The sequence below is a fragment of the Ranitomeya variabilis genome, chromosome 3, assembly GCF_051348905.1.
Source record: "Ranitomeya variabilis isolate aRanVar5 chromosome 3, aRanVar5.hap1, whole genome shotgun sequence".
Lineage (NCBI taxonomy): Eukaryota > Metazoa > Chordata > Amphibia > Anura > Dendrobatidae > Ranitomeya > Ranitomeya variabilis.
In genome coordinates, this window is record NC_135234.1 from 266,992,284 (window position 1) to 267,015,178 (window position 22,895).

A 22,895-nucleotide genomic window follows, 5' to 3' on the forward strand; every position below is an offset into this window, starting at 1 on the left:
TAACCACATAAAGTTACAGTGGTCAGAATTGCAAAAATTAGCCTGGTCATTAATCAGCAAATTGGCTCTGTCACTAAGTGGTTAAGTGATAAAAATCTAAAATAATTACCAACATTGGGGTGTGTATATACAGAGAACATCATGAAGACCAAGGAACACAACAGGCAGGTCCATGATACTGTTGTGGAGAAGTTTAAAGCCGGATTTGGATACAAAATAATTTCCAAAAATGTAAACATCCCAAGGAGCACTGTGTAACGATCATATTGAAATGGAAGGAGTATCATACCACTGTAAATCTACCAAGACACGGCCATCCCTCTAAACTTTCATCCCAAACAAGGAGAAGACTGATCAGAGATGCAGCCAAGAGGCCCATGATCACTCTGGATGAACTGCAGAGATCTACAGCTGAGGTGGGACAGTCTGTCCATAGGACAACAATCAGTCGTACAACGGCACAAATCTGGCCTTTATGGAAGAGTGGCAAGAAGAAAGCCATTTCTCAAAGATATCCATAAAAAGTGTCAAAGTGTGCAACAAGCCTCCTAGGAGACACACCAAACGTGGAAGAAGGTGCTCTGGTCAGATGAAACCAAAATCGAACTTTTTGGCAACAATTCCAAACGATATGTTTGGCGTAAAGGCAACACAGCTCATCACCCTAAACACACCATCCCCACTGTCAAACATGGTGGTGGCAGCATCATGGTCTGGGCCTGCTTTTCTTCAGCAGGGACAGTGAAGACGGTTAAAATTGATGGGAAGATGGATGGAGCCAAATACAGGACTATTCTTGAAGAAAACCTGTTGGAGTCTGCAAAAGACCTGAGACTGGGATGGAGATTTGTCTTCCAACAAGACAATGATCCCAAACAAAAAGTAAAATCTACAATGGAATGGTTCACAAATAAACGTATCCAGGTGTTAGAATGGCCAAGTCAAAGTCCAGACCTCAATCCAATCGAGAATCTGTGGAAAGAGCTGAAAACTGCTGTTCACAAACGATCTCCATCAAACCTCACTGAGCTCGAACTGTTTGCCAAGGAAGAATGGCCAATAATTTCAGTCTCTCGATGTACAAAACTGATAGACATACCCCAAGCAACTTGCAGCTGTAATCGCAGCAAAAATGATAATTACTTACGGGTAATTTGATTTTCCAGATCCATGACAGCACCGGTACATGAGAGATGGTCCCGCCCCCAAGAACAGGAAACCTGCATAGGAGATAAAAGATGGGGGCGGCACCTCTCTCCTCAGTTTGTTTACAGAGAATGTAAGGTAACCGCTAAGTTAGTTTTAGGCATATAAAAAATTATATTTAACTCTAAGACTATTTATCTATTGTTATGTTAAGTGGTTATTACCCCATCTTTCATCTGTGTATATATTTTTTATTATTTTTTTTTTTTTTTTTTTTTAAGAGATTTTTTTTTTTTTTTTTGTGAATCACACACCATCACCAAGATAGGGCGGGAACTAGAGCGGTGCTGTCATGGATCTGGAAAATCAAATTACCCGTAAGTAATTATCATTTTTTCCCTTCCCCATGACAGCACCGGTACATGAGAGGAAGAAATAGAAAGAACCTCTAGGGTGGGACAACAGCAGATAGTACTTTCCTACCAAAGGCAAGATCTGATAACCCCAGATTCAATCTATAATGGCGGAAGAAAGTAGAGGGTGAAGACCATACCGCTGCATTACAGATTTGCTCTATCGATGCATTTGCCCTCTCTGCCCAAGATGTGGAAATAGCCCTCGTAGAGTGGGCCGTAACACCAGGTGGAGGGACCTGTCCCGAAGAGGAATAGGAAAGTGATATGGCCATACGGAGCCAACGTGCAATAGTCGATTTTGTGGCCTTTTTTCCCCTGTTTGCCCCCTGAAAGGAGACAAAAAGGGCTGTAGACTGTCGCCATGGTTTTGTCACTTCTATATATTGAAGAAGGCAACGTCTGACGTCCAAGCAATGGAAGGTTTCTTCTCCCTGGGATTTTGGGTTGGCACAGAATGAAGGCAAGATTATCTCCTGGTCCCTGTGAAATTTCGAGTTGACCTTAGGTAAGAAGGCCGGATCAGATTTTATAATTACCCTATCCTCCAGAATTTCAGTATACGGAGGGTCAATAGATATAGCCTGAAGCTCACTAATGCGTCTGGCTGAGGTAAGGGCAATCAGGAGAACTGTTTTTAGAGTTAGCGCTTTTTCCGATATGGAGGAAAGAGGCTCGAAGGGAGAGGAGGTCAAGGCGTTTAAAACTAAATTTAAATCCCAGGGAGCGACCTTTGGACGAGGTTTGAATGGTCTGGCTGTAAAGGAGGCCCGAATGAACCTACACACCCAGGGGTGATCAGCCAATTTTTGGTCAAACAAGGCGCTAAGCGCCGAGACTTGCACTTTCAGAGTGCTGGTAGATAATCCTCTCTCCAGACCCTTTTGGAGAAACTCTAGGATTTCAGATATAGGGACCTTCTGAACGGTATCAGTTATCCCTCGGCCTGAGAATTCTAAAAATTTTCCCCATACCTTTTGGTATTTATCAGTTGTGACTTTTTTCCTACTGGACAGTAGAGTAGTAATTAATGGATCCGAGAACCCCTTTGCTAGCAGAAGTCCCCTCTCAAGTTCCAAGCAGTGAGGTGTAGGCTGTGAACCTGAGGGTGTGTCACCGGACCCTGGTGTAGAAGGTCTGGGACCTCTGGAAGTATCCACGGGTCCGAGATGGACATACGTCTGAGCCAAGTGAACCAAGCTCTCTTTGGCCAGAAGGGTGCGATTAAGATTATGCGTGATTTCTCTTCTCGGATCTTCTTCAGGACTGTAGGGATCAATGGGATCGGGGGAAACGCATAGGCTAGTTGGAATTTCCATTGGTGTAGTAACGCATCTACTCCTTCCGGGTTCTCTTTCGGGTTTAGAGAGTAGAACCTTTTTACTTTTCGATTCTGCCTTGTGGAAAAAAGATCCACTTGAGGAAGCCCCCAGACTGCACAGATTTCTCCAAATATTCTTTGATTTAGCGACCACTCGCCCTGGTGCAGGACGTGACGACTCAGAAAATCTGCGACAAAGTTTTCCGACCCCTTTAAGTGTGTACTTGTGAGGGATAAAAGGTGGTTTTCAGCCCAAAGAAATAGTCTTCCTGCTTCTTCCATTAGGGAACTTGATCTGGTTCCTCCCTGTCGATTTATATACGACACCGTTGTGCTGTTGTCGGACAATACTACTAAATGTTTCCCTTTGAGATCTTCTTCTGATTGAAGAATTGCCTGCCTTACTGCTGTCAATTCCCTCAGGTTTGAGGAGGCTGATTGCATCTGTGGATTCCATAGACCCTGTAGGATCCGATCTGATAGGTGTGCTCCCCAACCTAATGGGCTCGCATCTGTGGTCAGTATCACCGGATTCTGGATTGACCATGGGACCCCTTTTTTTAGATTCCCGGAATCTAGCCACCAGTTTAGAGAGTCCCGGACATGTTGTGACAATACGATTTTCCGGTTTAGATTGTAGGGTATTCTTGTTTGTTCTGACAGGATCTCCCACTGTAGGTCCCTTGAATGAAGTTGTGCCCATTGGACCGCCGGAATTGTTGCAGTAAGCATGCCTAGGAGGGACATGGCTTCCCTCACCGAGACGTATTGGGCCACCTGTATTTGTGTTATTCTTTGTTTTATGACCTCGATTTTCCTGTCTGGAAGGATACAGATCTGTTTGATTGAGTTTAATTGGATCCCCAGGAACTCCTGTATCTGGGCTGGAATCAATCTTGATTTTTTTAAGTTTATTATCCAACCTAGTTTGGTTAGTAGCTCTCGTACTGTCGTAACTGCTTTTATACACTCTTCTTGATTGTCTGCTATCAAGAGGAAATCGTCTAAATATGGCACTAGCAGAATGTTTTCTCTCCTTACGAAGGATGCTACTTCCGAAATTATTTTTGTAAAAATACGAGGAGCTACCGATACCCCAAAGGGGAGACATTGGTATTGTAGATGGGTGTAGACCTGCCCCAGCTGCACAACCAACCTCAGGAATTGTTGATGCTCTCTGCTGATTGGCACATGATAATAGGCATCGGTAAGGTCTATCACTGCCATATAACATCCTGGATAGAGCAGTTTTACCGCCGTTCTCAGCGTCTCCATTTTGAATTTTTCTACTCGGATGAATTTGTTTAATTCTTTTAGATTGAAAATAGTTCTTAAAGATCCATCCGGTTTTGGAGTGAGGAAAAGAGTGCTGTAAAATCCCCTTCCTATTTCCTGTGAAGGTACTCTTACCAGGACTTTTTTGTCTAGAAGAAGACGAACTTCTTTTTCGAGAACCAACTGGTTCTTTTTGGCCACACGAGTAACTTTTATTCGGTGGGGAGGAAGGGAGATGAAATTTAACCGTAGACCGTCTGATAACAAGTTGATTATCCATTGGGACGGCTGTAAGGTTACCCACTGATGGACAAAAAAACGTAACCTTCCTCCCACCTGGAATATGGCGTCATTGTTTAGGATCTGGTTTTGGGGGTTTGTTGAAAAGAAAACCTCTTTCTCTTTTCTCACCCCAGGGTTTCCCCCGTGTGGTTCTATCCGTTGGGCGGCCTCGGCCCCTACCTGATCCTCGAAAGGACCGACGGTTGTCATACCAACGTCGTCTAAAGAAGGGAGGTGGAGGGAAGTGTTTTTTCTTGTCCGCTGCTTTTTCTAAAATCTCGTCTAAAGCGCTGCCGAATAAATATTGGCCCTCACAGGGGACTGCACAGAGCTTCACTTTGGATTGGAAATCAGCATTCCAGTTCTTTAACCATAACGCTCTTCTTCCCGAATTTGAAAGGGCACTAGCTCTGGCAGCAAACCGCACAGAATCAATGGCAGCGTCCGCCAGGAATCCCGCTGCATTTTGAAGTGGAGGGATGACTTCTAGAAGTCTGTCTCTTGGGCATTTGTTTTTTATTTGGTCACTAAGTTCCTCCAGCCATTTAACCATGGCACGGGCAGTACAAGTAGCCGCTACTCCAGGTTTAAACGCCCAAGTTGAGGCCTCCCAGGTTGATTTTAGAAAGGCATCCGCCTTTTTATCTAGGGGGTCTTTTAGGGCCCCCATGTCCTCGAAGGGAAGTGCTATGCCCCTGGAGGTACTTGCGATAGCCGCGTCCAACTTAGGCGCCTTTTCCCATTTCTCGCAAATTTCCTCACTAAAGGGATATTTACGTTTTAAAGCCTGGGGAACTGAAATCTTTTTATTCGGTTTTTTCCATTCTTTTTTAATGAGATTTAGAATGTTATCATGAAACGGGAAAACTTTTCGTTTCTTATCCTCCAAATTACTAAACATAGAGTCCTGAACTGTTTGCTTCTCTTTTGGCGTCTCAACCCCCAGGGTGGACCTGACCAGTTTTAGCAACCGCAGGTTCCCCGCAAGAACAGGAAACCAAACTGAGGAGAGAGGTGCCGCCCCCATCTTTTATCTCCTATGCAGGTTTCCTGTTCTTGGGGGCGGGACCATCTCTCATGTACCGGTGCTGTCATGGGGAAGGGAAAAAGGTGGTGCAACAAAGTATTAAGTTAAAGGGGCCGAAAAAAAATTGCATGCCCCTTTTTTCAGTTTTTCATTTTCCACAAAAATTTAAAATAACCAATAAATTTCGTTTAACTTCACAATTGTGTTCCACTTGTTGTTGATTCTTCACCAGAAATTTACATTTGGTATCTTTATGTTTAAAGAATTATATGTGGGAAAAGGTTGAAAAGTTCCAGGGAGCCGAATACTTTCGCAAGGCACTGTATTTGGTCTGGTGCAGTTCCTATTTGATTATATATACACCGTATTATATATCTATTGTGATGCAGTGACCCCTGTAACAGGTAGGGGGCGCTGCATGGTCTCCCCAGTATACGCACGGAGGTGTATTGAGGCCGTGAGAGAGCATGGCAGTTGTAGGCATGGACGAGATAGTGAGACAGTGTCTGGAATTGTGGTTAATGGGAGGTACGTGTCACAGGGATGGAAGCTCCCTGCGATGCAACTCGGAGTATCTTGTCTTTAGAGCACGTAAGCACTGAAGATGTTGTTTAGTGAATCTGGGTCCGGGATGCGGGTAGCTATGAGAGATGGGAGGGTCTAGCTACCCACATACCTCACCTCTGAGTAGGGGCACTCACTGTACCTTTTTCCCTGCAGGAGTATGAGGACCTGCAGTGATGTCATGATCACGTGTCCAGCCCATGGGATCCATACCTCACCTATGGGGTGTGCGTACAAGGTACATAATGTGACCAGGGTGTGGGTCACATGGTCCCTGTGTATGTGTTCCTGTTTGGTTCCTGTAGGTCTGAGTGTGTAGACCTGAATGGTACAGGTGCAAGGTCCTGAGAGAAACCTCGGTGTTGGGTGTGCTAGCCCTGAAGAGCACGTGGTGGGACTTTGCTACTGTTGGCCTGGGTATTGGACGGTCCTAGCCGGGGATGGACGTCCTGAATAGTACCCGGACAGGCCATCTGTGTGATCCCGAGTAACCTGGGTGTTGGGAGGTCCTGGGAGGAGGACTGGATCCACCCTTCGAAGATAGGAAACCTTGAAGATAAAAAGGGTGGCGCCTCTCTCTGCATCAGTGGATTACAGAGCACAAGTTGACCTCCAGGATTAGCATACACAACTTACAATGCCAACATTATTAGTACATTTACTCTCCTCACATGTAAATAACTTAAACCACACCCATGAAGGCAATAAACTTAATTAAAAGGGGGGGGGGATATAAATGTGCTGTTAAGGGTTCCTAAAAAACACATTACTGGTAAGTAATATACGTGTTTTTCTGGCTACCCATCCACTCCAGAATCCAGTACAAAACTACTACCCTCATCCACAAAGCACTCCATGGCTCAGCACCACCCTACATCTCCTCTCTGGTCTCAGTCTACCACCCTACCCGTGCCCTCCGCTCCGCTAATGACCTCAGGTTAGCATCCTCAATAATCAGAACCTCCCACTCCCGTCTCCAAGACTTTATACGTGCTGCGCCGATTCTTTGGAATGCATTACCTAGGTTAATACGATTAATCCCCAATCCCCACAGTTTTAAGCGTGCCCTAAAAACTCATTTGTTCAGACTGGCCTTCCGCCTCAATGCATTAACCTAACTATCCCTGTGTGGCCCATTCAAAAAAAAAAAAAAAACATAATCAGGTTCCTCTCATCATGTTCTTATACACTTTATGCAGTTAATAGCACTCTGTGTCTGTACTGCTACATACTTAGGCAGTTAACTGGTTCATGCAGCTTTACATGAACACCCGAGCCTTACACTATGGCTGGTCCAAATAACTAAAGCAATTGTTACCATCCACCTCTCGTGTCCCCTCTTTTCCTCATAGTTTGTAAGCTTGCGAGCAGGGCCCTCATTCCTACTGGTATCTATTTTGAACTGTGATTTCTGTTATGCTGTAATGTCTATTGTCTGTACAAGTCCCCTCTATAAGTTGTAAAGCGCTGCGGAATATGTTGGCGCTATATAAATAAAAATTATTATTATTAATTATTATTATTCTGTAACCCATGACAACACCAATGAGAGAATTACAGAGAACAAGTGCATTCTAGGGAGGGACCACAGCCTGAAGAACCCTTCTCCCAAACGTGAGGTCAAACGAGGCAGATAGATCCAGTCTATAGTGGCTATAGAAGGTAGAAAGAGAGGACCAACCTGCAACCTTACAAACCTGCTCTATGGACACGTCAGATCTTTCTGCCCAGGAGGTTGCCTTCGCTCTCGTAGAGATGGTTTTAAGGTTTTCTGGCACCGCTCAACCCCCCTCTGTGTAGGCTACCCCGATGGCTTCTCTTATCCATCCATTATCTACCCTTTTAAACCTTGGACCCCTTTCTGGCTACCTAGAAGATGGCTAGAGCCCTATCCTTCCTCCATGACTCTGTGGCTGCTGCTGTATAATGGCACTCCTGACATCCAAGGTGTGAAATTTCTCTTCCATAGGATTTTTGGGGACTTGACAGAAAGATGATAATGGTATTACTTGTGACCTATGAAATTTTGACACGACTTTAGATAAGAAGGCTGGGTCAGGCTTCAAGATTATTCTATCCTACAAAGTTAAAGTAAAGGGGGGAAGGGGATCTGCAGACAGAGCTTGCAAGTCACTCACTCTATGTGCCAATGTTAAGACTACTAAAAGTATGGTTTTTAAGGTGACCAATTTTATGGAGCTTAGATTCAGGGGTTAAAAAGGGGGGCCCTGTCAAGGCCTCAAGTACTAATTTTAGGTCCCAAGGTGAACTCTTGACCCAGAGACTGGCTTGGCCCTAGCACATGTCTTTATAAGTCTTGGCACCCACCTGTTCCCTGACAAGTTGCAGTTGTATAGTGCTCCAAGGGCTGACACCTGAACCTTTAGGGTACTGACAGAGCCTGCGGTCTAGCCCCTTCTGGAGGAACTCTAGCAATTTTTTGATGGGTAATTTCTCTCCTAAAGGTAAACCTGTGGATGACAGAAATTTCCTCCAGGTCCTACCATATATCTACTGCCCAAGAGGGTGGAAACTAGACCTGAAGGGTTCCCTACCTTCTAAAAATGCCTGCGTAAGCAAACATGGTCGAATGCATACAAACGCATGCACCTGCTTCTACAATGTTAAAGATATGAAACCAAGACGCATGCGGATGTATGCGTCAGAAACGCTGCAGACACAATCGCAAATGTGAAACCAGCCTTCCCTGTGGAATCACCTGAAGCGCTAAAAAATGCGCCAAAAAGAATCAACATACGCACAACATAAAAATGACTTGCAGTGTCTATGTTCTTCAGAGCTTATTTTAATTGCTTCAGGTTTCAGAAGCGACCATTCTTCTGGTTATATATGACATTTTAAGTATATATTCCAAAAAAGGTGGAATTCAATTTTTTTTTTCACAATCAGTTTACCTACGTTTGTATGATGAAATCAATAGGACATTCAAAATTACTGTCATGCAAAAAATGCAGTCCTCATACAGATGGCTACGTGGATGGAAAAAATAAGAACAATATCTCCTGTAAGAATGGTTGGGGAAAAAAGGAAAGTGCAAAAAAACTATTTTCAAGCAGTCCTTAGAAGGGTTAACAAGATACTACTGATCATGCTAAATTGCAGAATGAACATTAGCATTTGGTTAAAGGGAACCTGTCACCCCGTTTTTTCCGTATGAGATAAAAATACCGTTAAATAGGGCCTGAGCTGTGCATTACAATAGTGTATTTTGTGGACCCTGATTCCCCACCTATGCTGCCGAAATACGTTACCAAAGTCGCCGTTTTCGCCTGTCAATCAGGCTGGTCTGGTCAGATGGGCGTGGTGACATCGCTGTTTCTTCCCCCAGATCTTGCTTATTTTTCCGTTGGTGGCGTAGTGGTTTGCGCATGCCCAAGTGCCGAATCCACTGCACAGGGGAGGGAAAAGAGCGCGATCTGCGCAATTCCCCTGGTGATCGGTGGTGGCGGCCATCTTCCTGTGGCCGCGCGTGCGCAGATGGAGATCGCGGCGGCCATTTTCCTGAAGCAGAGTTCGCATCTCGGCTTCAGGAAAATGGCCGCCGCGATCTCCATCTGCGCACGCGCAGCATCCCGCGGCCATTTTCCTGAAGCCCCGGGCAGCAGAGCGCTCCATCTGCGCGCACGCGCGGCCACAGGAAGATGGTCGCCCCCACCGATCACCAGGGGAATAGCGCAGATCGCGCTCTTTTCCCTCCCCTGTGCAGTGGATTCGGGACTTGGGCATGCGCAAACCACTACGCCACCAACGGAAAAATAAGCAAGATCTGGGGGAAGAAACAGCGATGTCACCACGCCCATCCGACCAGACCAGCCTGATTGACAGGCGAAAACGGCGACTTTGGTAACGTATTTCGGCAGCATAGGTGGGGAATCGGGGTCCACAAAATACACTATTGTAATGCACAGCTCAGGCCCTATTTAACAGTATTTTTATCTCATACGGAAAAAACGGGGTGACAGGTTCCCTTTAACACTTTAAGGGTAAGTTCACACAGGACTTTTTTGCTGCGTATTTTTGCTGCGTATTTTATGCCAATTTTCAGCTGCTTACAGATGCGTTTTTTGTGCGGTTTTGGTGCGTTTTTTTGTCTATTTGTGCGTGATAATAAAGTTGAGTGACCCCGGTGGAGCTTAGCATCGCCTTCATCCCAGCGGGGGAACAATTTACGGCAGATTACATGCCATGCATCGGCCTTTTTTTGACGATCACTGTAGTTTGGGCAAGCTACATCCCAAATTACAGGCATTGCTTCCACCTTGGAAAAATAAATGAAAAAGTAATTACCAAATGCAAGATGAAATGAAGCCAACATTCATGACAAGGAAGATACAAACATACACATGCAGAACACATGACCATGTACATAACAGCACATGAGCATCGCAAAGTGTACCATTGCAAACAATCGGATAGATAGATATATCACAAATTAAAAAAAATATTACCTCCATGATTAGTAACAAGAAACACGACAGAGTAGAACATAGCTATGACAGATACTAATATAATTGCCAAAAAGCTAACCAAGTGACAGAGCTATGAACAAACCCTAGAAAAAAGGGAGAGGGGACTAGAACACTGGACAAGTCGCTAATTGAACAACCAGGAGGATATGGGTCACCGGGGACCCACAGAAGAAAACGACCAATAAGTCCAAGTCATATATTAAAAGTACAAACCTTTATTACATCATAAGTAACATGATACATCAATGTATACTATAAATACAAAGAACAAGTGAGGTGTAGTGCTGCAAAGTGCCTAGGCACCACATACGTTTAAAAACATGTTAAGGGCGCATGGAACCAAGGACAAACCCACCCATATAGGTTAATGCATGTGCCAACCATGAAAAAAAGGATGTATGTTACGTATAAATAGGTAAGTACCCATAATGGAACCTAACACAAAGTACAACCAATACCAACAGTGTCAAAGAAACATCCAGTCTCAAGTACCTGTTCCGGGCACAGAAATGGAAAAATATAGCGATTTTTTACCTTTTAGTAAGAAGCTGGGTGGGATGCACATAGGATCCGTGCGCCCTCCCCGACGCACGTTTCGGTTTTTACACCTTCCTCAGGGGGCATGGTAGAGAGGACTAAGTGCGATGTTATATATTAGTATAACCGGAAGTGACCGGGACTGACCCGGAAGTGACTAGCGGTAACCATAGCGACCACTCTGCGCTTCCCCCAAATGGCCAAAAAGGAGATCATATAGTGGTGATGTAACGACATCGGGCACACACCGCGGAGCGCCGACCGCCGGACAATCACAGGGCCCTGTGAAGTCCAGCGGCGGATGCACACACGATGTGGTTTTGTGGATGTTCTGCGCATGCGCAGCTTTACTTTTTGTTCCAGTTTGGGCTGGCACCGTGTGTGCATCCGCCGCTGGACTTCACAGGGCCCTGTGATTGTCCGGCGGTCGGCGCTCCGCGGTGTGTGCCCGATGTCGTTACATCACCACTATATGATCTCCTTTTTGGCCATTTGGGGGAAGCGCAGAGTGGTCGCTATGGTTACCGCTAGTCACTTCCGGGTCAGTCCCGGTCACTTCCGGTTATACTAATATATAACATCGCACTTAGTCCTCTCTACCATGCCCCCTGAGGAAGGTGTAAAAACCGAAACGTGCATCGGGGAGGGCGCACGGATCCTATGTGCATCCCACCCAGCTTCTTACTAAAAGGTAAAAAAAAAAATCGCTATATTTTTCCATTTCTGTGCCCGGAACAGGTACTTGAGACTGGATGTTTCTTTGACACTGTTGGTATTGGTTGTACTTTGTGTTAGGTTCCATTATGGGTACTTACCTATTTATACGTAACATACATCCTTTTTTTCATGGTTGGCACATGCATTAACCTATATGGGTGGGTTTGTCCTTGGTTCCATGCGCCCTTAACATGTTTTTAAACGTATGTGGTGCCTAGGCACTTTGCAGCACTACACCTCACTTGTTCTTTGTATTTATAGTATACATTGATGTATCATGTTACTTATGATGTAATAAAGGTTTGTACTTTTAATATATGACTTGGACTTATTGGTCGTTTTCTTCTGTGGGTCCCCGGTGACCCATATCCTCCTGGTACCTCCATGATTAGTTGGGAAACATTAATGCTCATCCTCCTATACCAAGACATGGCTAACACCTCACTACCAGAAACTCCCTCACAATAGATCACAATCAGGACACCTCACAATGGCTCTTCACACCTCACTAACCACACCCCTAAGCTCTTGGCTGTGAGATCACTTCCTGCTGGCCATGATTTTCTGCACAAAAAACGCAGCAAATAATGCTACATGCGTTTTTGCAGCGTTTTTCCATCACCCATTCAAGTCAATGGGTGAAAAAACGCTGCAAAAACGCTGAAAGAAGTGACATGCCCTATGTCCAATAAACGCAGCAAAGCAGAAAATACTGATCAAACAAAAACCCAATGTGTGTGCATGAGATTTCTGAAATCTCATAGGCTTTGCTGGTACTGTAAAAAGCAGCTGAAAATTAGCATAAAAAACCGCAGCAAAAATACGCAGCAAAAAAGTCCTGTGTGAACGTACCCTAAGGATGAGCCACAGGACACTTTCCTAGTAATCAGAAATGTGAGACACATTATACTATGCTGCCCTCTAGCGGCCACAATGACGTACTGCAAGCATCGGACACAAACTCGTAAAAGCCATAAACGCGTGTGCGCGGGAAGGCACGTGTTTCCGCAGTCACACATCCCTTGGCTTTACGTCCCCAGACGAGACGTCATTAGTACTCACCACTGCACAGATAGCAGGCGGTCTATGTCAGCACTGGGGGGACGCGCTGTGTGAGCGGCAGAGGACGTGGGCGCAGGGCCGTGAGTCACAGCACCCGCCCGTGCTGCACATTCACTGGTAGTGAACGAGGTGCTGGTGGCCGGACCTGTTCCCTCAGCAGCCGCCGACTTCCGGGATTCCTGCCGGTGACGCGGACCAGTCAGACCAGGGCGCTGCTGTGACGCCGCTGACGGCGGGCTGGGTTTAAGCTCCAGAATGACTTCCCTTGTCCTTCAGACTCCAGGTGTGTTGGGACTCTGAGGACCGGCAGCATAAGGGTCTCCACCATGAGTGCTGCCCACCGTGTCCGGCAGGAGGTGCCGCAGGTGAGTGGCGCTCAGCACCTGGTGGAGCTGGAGAACTGTCGGCGAGTTTTCATGGAAGGAGCAGCAGAGGCGTCTCTGCAGAACAGCCCCGATGTCACCAATGAATCGTTCTGTAGAGGGGTCTGACTGTCTTATCTGAGACCCCCATGTGCCAGACCACTGCTCCCATACTTGTGCCTGTGCTGGCCTGCCCCTGACACCTGTGTGCCGGACCACTGCTCCCATACTTGTGCCTGTGCTGGCCTGCCCCTGACTCCTGTGTGCCGGACCACTGCTCCCATACTTGTGCCTGTGCTGGCCTGCCCCTGACTCCTGTGTGCCGGCCCACTGCTCCCATACCTGTGCCTGTGCTGGCCTGCCCCTGACTCCTGTGTGCCGGACCACTGCTCCCATACTTGTGCCTGTGCTGGCCTGCCCCTGACTCCTGTGTGCCGGCCCACTGCTCCCATACTTGTGCCTGTGCTGGCCTGCCCCTGACACCTGTGTGCCGGCCCACTGCTCTCATACTTGTGCCTGTGCTGGCCTGCCCCTGACACCTGTGTGCCGGCCCACTGCTCCCATACTTGTGCCTGTGCTGGCCTGCCCCTGACACCTGTGTGCCGGCCCACTGCTCCCATACTTGTGCCTGTACTGGCCTGCCCCTGACTCCTGTGTGCCGGACCACTGCTCCCATACCTGTGCCTGTACTGGCCTGCCCCTGACACCTGTGTGCCGGCCCACTGCTCTCATACTTGTGCCTGTGCTGGCCTGCCCCTGACACCTGTGTGCCGGACCACTGCTCCCATACCTGTGCCTGTGCTGGCCTGCCCCTGACTCCTGTGTGCCGGCCCACTGCTCCCATACTTGTGCCTGTGCTGGCCTGCCCCTGACTCCTGTGTGCCGGCCCACTGCTCCCATACTTGTGCCTGTACTGGCCTGCCCCTGACTCCTGTGTGCCGGACCACTGCTCCCATACCTGTGCCTGTACTGGCCTGCCCCTGACTCCTGTGTGCCGGCCCACTGCTCTCATACTTGTGCCTGTGCTGGCCTGCCCCTGACACCTGTGTGCCGGCCCACTGCTCCCATACCTGTGCCTGTGCTGGCCTGCCCCTGACTCCTGTGTGCCGGCCCACTGCTCCCATACTTGTGCCTGTACTGGCCTGCCCCTGACTCCTGTGTGCCGGACCACTGCTCCCATACTTGTGCCTGTGCTGGCCTGCCCCTGACACCTGTGTGCCGGCCCACTGCTCCCATACTTGTGCCTGTGCTGGCCTGCCCCTGACTCCTGTGTGCCGGACCACTGCTCCCATACTTGTGCCTGTGCTGGCCTGCCCCTGACACCTGTGTGCCGGACCACTGCTCCCATACTTGTGCCTGTGCTGGCCTGCCCCTGACACCTGTGTGCCGGACCACTGCTCCCATACCTGTGCTGGCCTGCCCCTGACACCTGTGTGCCGGACCACTGCTCCCATACCTGTGCCTGTGCTGGCCTGCCCCTGACACCTGTGTGCCGGACCACTGCTCCCATACCTGTGCTGGCCTGCCCCTGACACCTGTGTGCCGGACCACTGCTCCCATACCTGTGCCTGTGCTGGGCTGCCCCTGACACCTGTGTGCCGGACCACTGCTCCCATACTTGTGCCTGTGCTGGCCTGCCCCTGACTCCTGTGTGCCGGACCACTGCTCCCATACCTGTGCCTGTGCTGGCCTGCCCCTGACACCTGTGTGCCGGACCACTGCTCCCATACCTGTGCCTGTGCTGGCCTGCCCCTGACTCCTGTGTGCCGGACCACTGCTCCCATACTTGTGCCTGTACTGGCCTGCCCCTGACTCCTGTGTGCCGGACCACTGCTCCCATACTTGTGCCTGTACTGGCCTGCCCCTGACTCCTGTGTGCCGGACCACTGCTCCCATACCTGTGCCTGTACTGGCCTGCCCCTGACACCTGTGTGCCGGACCACTGCTCCCATACTTGTGCCTGTGCTGGCCTGCCCCTGACTCCTGTGTGCCGGCCCACTGCTCCCATACTTGTGCCTGTGCTGGCCTGCCCCTGACTCCTGTGTGCCGGACCACTGCACCCATACCTGTGCCTGTGCTGGCCTGCCCCTGACACCTGTGTGCCGGCCCACTGCTCCCATACCTGTGCCTGTGCTGGCCTGCCCCTGACACCTGTGTGCCGGCCCACTGCTCCCATACCTGTGCTGGCCTGCCCCTGACACCTGTGTACCGGCCCACTGCTCCCATACCTGTGCCTGTGCTGGCCTGCCCCTGACTCCTGTGTGCCGGCCCACTGCTCCCATACTTGTGCCTGTGCTGGCCTGCCCCTGACTCCTGTGTGCCGGACCACTGCTCCCATACTTGTGCCTGTGCTGGCCTGCCCCTGACACCTGTGTGCCGGCCCACTGCTCCCATACTTGTGCCTGTGCTGGCCTGCCCCTGACACCTGTGTGCCGGCCCACTGCTCCCATACCTGTGCCTGTGCTGGCCTGCCCCTGACACCTGTGTGCCGGCCCACTGCTCCCATACCTGTGCCTGTGCTGGTCTACCCCTGACACCTGTGTGCCGGCCCACTGCTCCCATACCTGTGCCTGTGCTGGCCTGCCCCTGACACCTGTGTGCCGGACCACTGCTCCCATACCTGTGCCTGTGCTGGCCTGCCCCTGACACCTGTGTGCCGGACCACTGCTCCCATACCTGTGCCTGTGCTGGCCTGACACCTGTGTGCTGGCCCACTGCTCCCATGCCTGTGCTGGCCTGCCCCTGACACCTGTGTGCCGGCCCACTGCTCCCATACCTGTGCCTGTGCTGGCCTGCCCCTGACACCTGTGTGCCGGCCCACTGCTCCCATACCTGTGCCTGTGCTGGCCTGCCCCTGACTCCTGTGTGCCGGCCCACTGCTCCCATACTTGTGCCTGTGCTGGCCTGCCCCTGACACCTGTGTGCCGGCCCACTGCTCCCATACCTGTGCCTGTGCTGGCCTGACACCTGTGTGCCGGCCCACTGCTCCCATACTTGTGCCTGTGCTGGCCTGCCCCTGACACCTGTGTGCCGGCCCACTGCTCCCATACTTGTGCCTGTGCTGGCCTGCCCCTGACACCTGTGTGCCGGCCCACTGCTCTCATACTTGTGCCTGTGCTGGCCTGCCCCTGACACCTGTGTGCCGGCCCACTGCTCCCATACTTGTGCCTGTGCTGGCCTGCCCCTGACACCTGTGTGCCGGCCCACTGCTCCCATACTTGTGCCTGTGCTGGCCTGCCCCTGACACCTGTGTGCCGGCCCACTGCTCCCATACCTGTGCCTGTGCTGGCCTGACACCTGTGTGCCGGCCCACTGCTCCCATACTTGTGCCTGTGCTGGCCTGCCCCTGACACCTGTGTGCCGGCCCACTGCTCCCATACTTGTGCCTGTGCTGGCCTGCCCCTGACACCTGTGTGCCGGCCCACTGCTCTCATACTTGTGCCTGTGCTGGCCTGCCCCTGACACCTGTGTGCCGGCCCACTGCTCTCATACTTGTGCCTGTGCTGGCCTGCCCCTGACACCTGTGTGCCGGACCACTGCACCCATACTTGTGCCTGTGCTGAGAACAAAACCAGGCAACATATTAAGATCTCAGGGAGATTAGTGCACTAAATAGCGCAATAAGACCCCCAGCCAAAAGCAGCAGACCAACTCCATGCAAACATTAGAAAAGGAGTACCAACGGAGCAAAGGTTTATAAGGAATAGTAAATTTTATTAAAATTACAAGCATAAAGTGCATAACAGATAAATATATATTTAGAGTGCAAAAGGATGGTAAGGGAATGGTGAGTATCCCCCGGTGCAAAGTGCTACTACATGCATCACATAAGAAGGAAAGGGCAGCCAGAAGTAATATAAAAATCAGCCCATGGGTAATGCAATGTTCCACAGCCCAAAGTAGCAGTAAAAGCGGCGCTTACCAATATGCTGCAGCAGAGTAGAGTACACCGGGTCGGATCCTCCCAGGACAAGACCCCCGACGCGCGTTTCGCCTTCTAGTACATTAGCTCTTCCCCTTGAAAAAGCTAATGTACTAGAAGGCGAAACGCGCGTCGGGGGTGCCTGTGCTGGCCTGCCCCTGACACCTGTGTGCCGGCCCACTGCTCCCATACTTGTGCCTGTGCTGTAAAGAACACAATACTCAAGCTGTGGAACGATGAAAAATATCAACGGATCAAATTGTCCGTGGACTTAACATATACTGAAGTATGTACCAAAAATCCACATAAGAGTAGTAGAGGTATAAATATTAATCAAAGTTTATTAAAGTATCAAATATACATACACAAGAAATAAATGTACGTAGAGACAATGGTGAATGGAAAAAGAAAACACCTGAGACTGCCAGCGTGTATGATGGAAGGTCACTGCTAGCAAGGAACACAAGATTCCATGCGTCCCTGCTATAACAGACAGGCCGATATACACTCACTGGCCACTTTATTAGGTACACCTGTCCAACTTCTTGTTAACACTTAATTTCTAATCAGCCAATCACATGGCGGCAACTCAGTGCATTTAGGCATGTAGACATGGTCAAGACAATCTCCTGCAGTTCAAACCGAGCATCAGTATGGGGAAGAAAGGTGATTTGAGTGCCTTTGAACGTGGCATGGTTGTTGGTGCCAGAAGGGCTGGTCTGAGTATTTCAGAAACTGCTGATCTACTGGGGTTTTCACGCACAACCATCTCTAGGGTTTACAGAGAATGGTCCGAAAAAGAAAAAAAATCCAGTGAGCGGCAGTTCTGTGGGCGGAAATGCCTTGTTGATGCCAGAGGTCAGAGGAGAATGGGCAGACTGGTTCGAGCTGATAGAAAGGCAACAGTGACTCAAATCGCCACCCGTTACAACCAAGGTAGGCCTAAGAGCATCTCTGAACGCACAGTGCGTCGAACTTTGAGGCAGATGGGCTACAGCAGCAGAAGACCACACCGGGTACCACTCCTTTCAGCTAAGAACAGGAAACTGAGGCTACAATTTGTACAAGCTCATCGAAATTGGACAGTAGAAGATTGGAAAAACGTTGCTTGGTCTGATGAGTCTCGATTTCTGCTGCGACATTCGGATGGTAGGGTCAGAATTTGGCATAAACAACATGAAAGCATGGATCCATCCTGCCTTGTATGGAGCATCTTTGGGATGTGCAGCCGACAAATCTGCGGCAACTGTGTGATGCCATCATGTCAATATGGACCAAAATCTCTGAGGAATGCTTCCAGCACCTTGTTGAATCTATGCCACGAAGAATTGAGGCAGTTCTGAAGGCAAAAGGGGGTCCAACCCGTTACTAGCATGGTGTACCTAATAAAGTGGCCGGTGAGTGTATACTCCATAGTAATAAGGGGTAAACCTCAAAAAAGTAATAGTCACATATAAGTACACCCGCACATATGAGGCAGTCCGAATGGATAGGTTTACAAGGAATGTAGTGAGATTAGGAGCATCAATAAGTACCAACAAAAGCCCAGGTATTTAGAAAGGATATATATATACTAGTAATACTGTGGCATAATTACCTTGTGACATGTTGGTGGTAAAGTATCGGCGTGCTGTGAGCAGGGAGAGGGGCCTCGACGCGTGTTTCGCCGTCTCGGCTTCGTCAGGAGACGAAGCCGAGACGGCGAAACGCATCGAGGCCCCTCTCCCTGCTCACAGCACGCCGATACTTTTGTACTTGTGCCTGTGCTGGCCTGCCCCTGACACCTGTGTGCCGGACCACTGCTCCCATACTTGTGCCTGTGCTGGCCTGCCCCTGACACCTGTGTGCCGGTCCACTGCTCCCATACTTGTGCCTGTGCTGGCCTACCCCTGACACCTGTGTGCCGGCCCACTGCTCCCATACTTGTGCCTGTGCTGGCCTACCCCTGACACCTGTGTGCCGGCCCACTGCTCCCATACTTGTGCCTGTGCTTCCCTGCCCCTGACAATTGTGTGCCAGACCACTGCTCCCATACTTTATTCCAGCCTTCCCTTGAAATTCCTATGTGCCAGGTCACTCCCATCCCCTGATCTGCTGATGTCAGGCCACCCCTCTTATCTCCTATGGCCAGAACTGTCCATCCCCTGAGATCCATCCTTTAAATACAGCTGTCCTTGCTTCAGAGTTTAATTGGATCAGGCTGCTAGTTTCTGCTGGCGTCCGCGCGGGCCAAGCTGCCAGCTTCCCCGGGCGTCCGCGCGGGCCAGGCTGCCAGCTTCCCCGGGCCAGGCTGCCAGCTTGGATAGCAGCTAGACTCTAGGTTTAGAAGGAACTATGAGATACTAAATAGAATAAGCGAGTTCCTATATCACTAATGCTAAAATATAACTTTTATTCTTTTACAGTCTAAAAAAGTGCAAACATATAGTGCTGACAAAAAGTGCTGGGTGCATACATACAAACATAGGACACATATAAAAACGTGACACCGCCAGAGGATGATATCCAGTTAACTATTGGTAACTAGTTTTTCAAATATATCAAAGTGGAGGTATATAACCACATCAACAACAGGGCAATCAGTCCTGATATTCTGAATACATATATCCACCAAAATCTTGATATTTAATGGTAAGATGGAAAAGAGCACCTATGGAATATTATCAATATTACCATATACTGACAAAATCAAGAGGATCCTTTACTCTCGGGTAACCACTCTTACAGTATAGTCATATTCCTTCCATTGACCTTCATGGCTGTGATATAATACATAATTCACAAAATGCTCATATAGAAACAGCGACTGTACGGCAATATGTACCTATTCTGTGTTCAATCTCATAGAGTACATGCCTTATTATACGTCATCGCATGCATATATAATCAGAGTGTTTATACTCATCTGCCTTCTCACGGTCGTCATCTAGACTTTGTGCAGCTTGAGTTATTGATTGTAACCTTCGTTTGGGTCTCTATTTAATCCTCAATTCATGGGGGTATTGTTATATAAAAATAAGGTTAGTGTTTGCATTCTTAAGGACTCGGGCGAAAGAGAATAGCTCCCCCCGTATATAAGATGAATATAGCAGTACAAGAGATTTTTGAGTGACGGCTGTCCCCTTTTCTTGTATTGTAGAAAGTACAATGCGCTGGCACACATTACCATTGAATGGGCGGTATACAGGTGGAAATCCCCGCCCACCGGATATGACGTTACGGAATGTCTTGCCGACGTCTGTGTGTCCGGAACTTATGTGCGCGTTGTAATCTAGGGTGCACGCATTTGAACACACCGGAAGTCGGGCCATTGGCGTCCGGAAACACGAGGTTGTAAACGCCGGTGTATAACATATATAAGAAGGCAGAGTACAGGTCGCTTTAGCGATATGCTCATCCATTATGCATCAAGGTGACACAATCCCCTGATTATTCTAAACTGTATGAAACGCGTTGGGAGGCACTATTCAGCAAGGTGGTCCCGTAAGGAATGATGCGGTCACAGTTTGAGAGCCGCTCTAATGGTCCACAATAACTCAAGCTGCACAAAGTCTAGATGACGACCGTGAGAAGGCAGATGAGTATAAACACTCTGATTATATATGCATGCGATGACGTATAATAAGGCATGTACTCTATGAGATTGAACACAGAATAGGTACATATTGCCGTACAGTCGCTGTTTCTATATGAGCATTTTGTGAATTATGTATTATATCACCGCCATGAAGGTCAATGGAAGGAATATGACTATACTGTAAGAGTGGTTACCCGAGAGTAAAGGATCCTCTTGATTTTGTCAGTATATGGTAATATTGATAATATTCCATAGGTGCTCTATTCCATCTTACCATTAAATATCAAGATTTTGGTGGATATATGTATTCAGAATATCAGGACTGATTGCCCTGTTGTTGATGTGGTTATATACCTCCACTTTGATATATTTGAGAAACTAGTTACCAATAGTTAACTGGATATCATCCTCTGGCGGTGTCACGTTTTTATATGTGTCCTATGTTTGTATGTATGCACCCAGCACTTTTTGTCAGCACTATATGTTTGCACTTTTTTAGACTGTAAAAGAATAACAGGCTGCCAGCTTCCCCGGGCGTCCGCGCGGGCCAGGCTGCCAGCTTCCCCGGGCGTCCGCGGGAAATTTCTATTGGCCAGACTACCTGCTGATTTCTTCAGACCTCCTTTGTTCATTTCCCCAGATTTTCTTTCTGATAGGCTACAACGTTCACAAGACCTGTTCCCCAGTCTTGTTTTTGTATTCGTGCCACTTTTTGCCTCACACTTACTTTTGCACCAGTGCCACTCGCATTGATGTGTAGAGAGCACACCCTGGTATTATGTTTTGCATTGAGTTAATACCACCTCTTAGAGTATGTTCCCACAGTCAGTGATTGGCAGCGCTTTGGACGCACCTCATTTCCACTGCGTCCAAAGCGCTGCAGGCTTTTGAACGCAGGTGAATCCTCTGTGATCATTGAAACGTGCGGAATAATACATCCAATACTCTGTACGGGTGACAGTAAGATAAATAGACATGCTGCGGTCTGGAGAAAGGCGCCGCATGTCCGTCCCTGTGGGTGATCCGCTGGCGTCTCAGCACGCATAGTGCTTAATGTTTAGAGTTTGAGAGAACGCGGTTTTCAGAAAATCCCAGGAACAGTTTATATAAACAAACGGCTTTACCCGCTCTCCCCCGTCCAGCGCCGAGTCTTCGCCTCTGCTCTGTGTCTATTACTGTCTGCAGCAGTGATGTCACCTCGACAGCGCTGCAGACAGTAATTGAGCTAAACAGCGCAGCAAAAGTTGTCAGCACGAGCTATATAGAGCCGCTGATCTCAGTGATTGTTGGCTGCAGTGCTTTCAGTGCAACGTTAGCACTGCAGACAATAGCAAACACCAGGAACAGCGACAGAAATTCAAACTTGGACCCAGAGAGGGAGAGTAATGTATAGCTTTTTTTTTTCTCATAGAACTTCTTTAACTCTTAGTCTGTTTTCACTTTCATGACCAGGCCAATTTTTTTTTCCCCATTCTGACCAGTGTCACTTTATGATTCAATAGTTCTGGAACTCTTCAAGGAATCCCACTGATTCTCAGACTGTTTTTTGTGACATATTGTACTTGATGTTAGTGGTAAATTTTGGTTGATATGATTTGTGTTATCGTGTGGCTGACATCTGCACTCCATCTTTAGATACATCGTATAGTTGAAATCTGCACTCCATCATTAGATTCATCGTGTGGCTGAAATCCGCACTCCCATCAGATTCATTTGCTTTCACTCAGTTTCATGGCACACTTGAGTTTGTTTCATGGCTTGTCTGGAATAGGTCATTTTCATAATGTGCCATAAAATAGGTTAGGGAAGAAGAGGGTGTTATTTCAGAAGAGCATGACCGCAACCTGTTTTATGTAAATGTAGGAGTTTTGTTGCAATGTGTTCTGTGGGAGATTTTTAGTCCTCTTGTTGTAACATTGAGCGTTGAATTGCTGACGATTGCCACGGTGACTCTAAAGTTTAGTTTACAAGATGGGGACCAGCATGGGGCACATTACTATAAGATGGGGACCAGCATGGGGCACATTACTATAAGATGGGGACCAGCATGGGGCACATTACTATAAGCTGGGGACCAGCATGGGGCACATTACTATAAGCTGGGGACCAGCATGGGGCACATTACTATAAGCTGGGGACCAGCATGGGGCACATTACTATAAGCTGGAGACCAGCATGGGGCACATTACTATAAGCTGGA

General features: G+C 48.4%; 2 protein-coding genes across 9 annotated transcripts in view; one reads left to right on the forward strand and one right to left on the reverse strand.

Moving 5' to 3' along the window:
- Positions 1-22,895, reverse strand: part of PIGW (phosphatidylinositol glycan anchor biosynthesis class W) — a 61,866-nt gene that overhangs the window by 18,986 nt on the left and 19,985 nt on the right. Inside the window, exon 1 of one of the 4 annotated variants that reach the window (XM_077295457.1) lies at positions 12,835-13,057. The exons of 1 other annotated variant lie outside the window; for it this stretch is intronic. The gene's annotated coding sequence lies outside the window, so the exon portion shown is untranslated. Of the gene's footprint in view, positions 1-12,834; positions 13,058-22,895 lie in introns of those variants that run through there. 2 more of the 4 variants (XM_077295462.1, XM_077295460.1) reach the window with 2 other exon arrangements.
- Positions 11,545-22,895, forward strand: part of MYO19 (myosin XIX) — a 554,640-nt gene continuing 543,289 nt past the window's right edge. For 2 of the 5 annotated variants that reach the window (XM_077295451.1, XM_077295456.1), the window contains exon 1: positions 13,023-13,199. In XM_077295451.1, the coding sequence (XP_077151566.1) occupies positions 13,161-13,199 (39 nt within the window). In that variant the 5' untranslated portion in view covers positions 13,023-13,160. Of the gene's footprint in view, positions 11,747-12,997; positions 13,200-22,895 lie in introns of those variants that run through there. The other 3 variants (XM_077295453.1, XM_077295452.1, XM_077295455.1) reach the window with 3 other exon arrangements.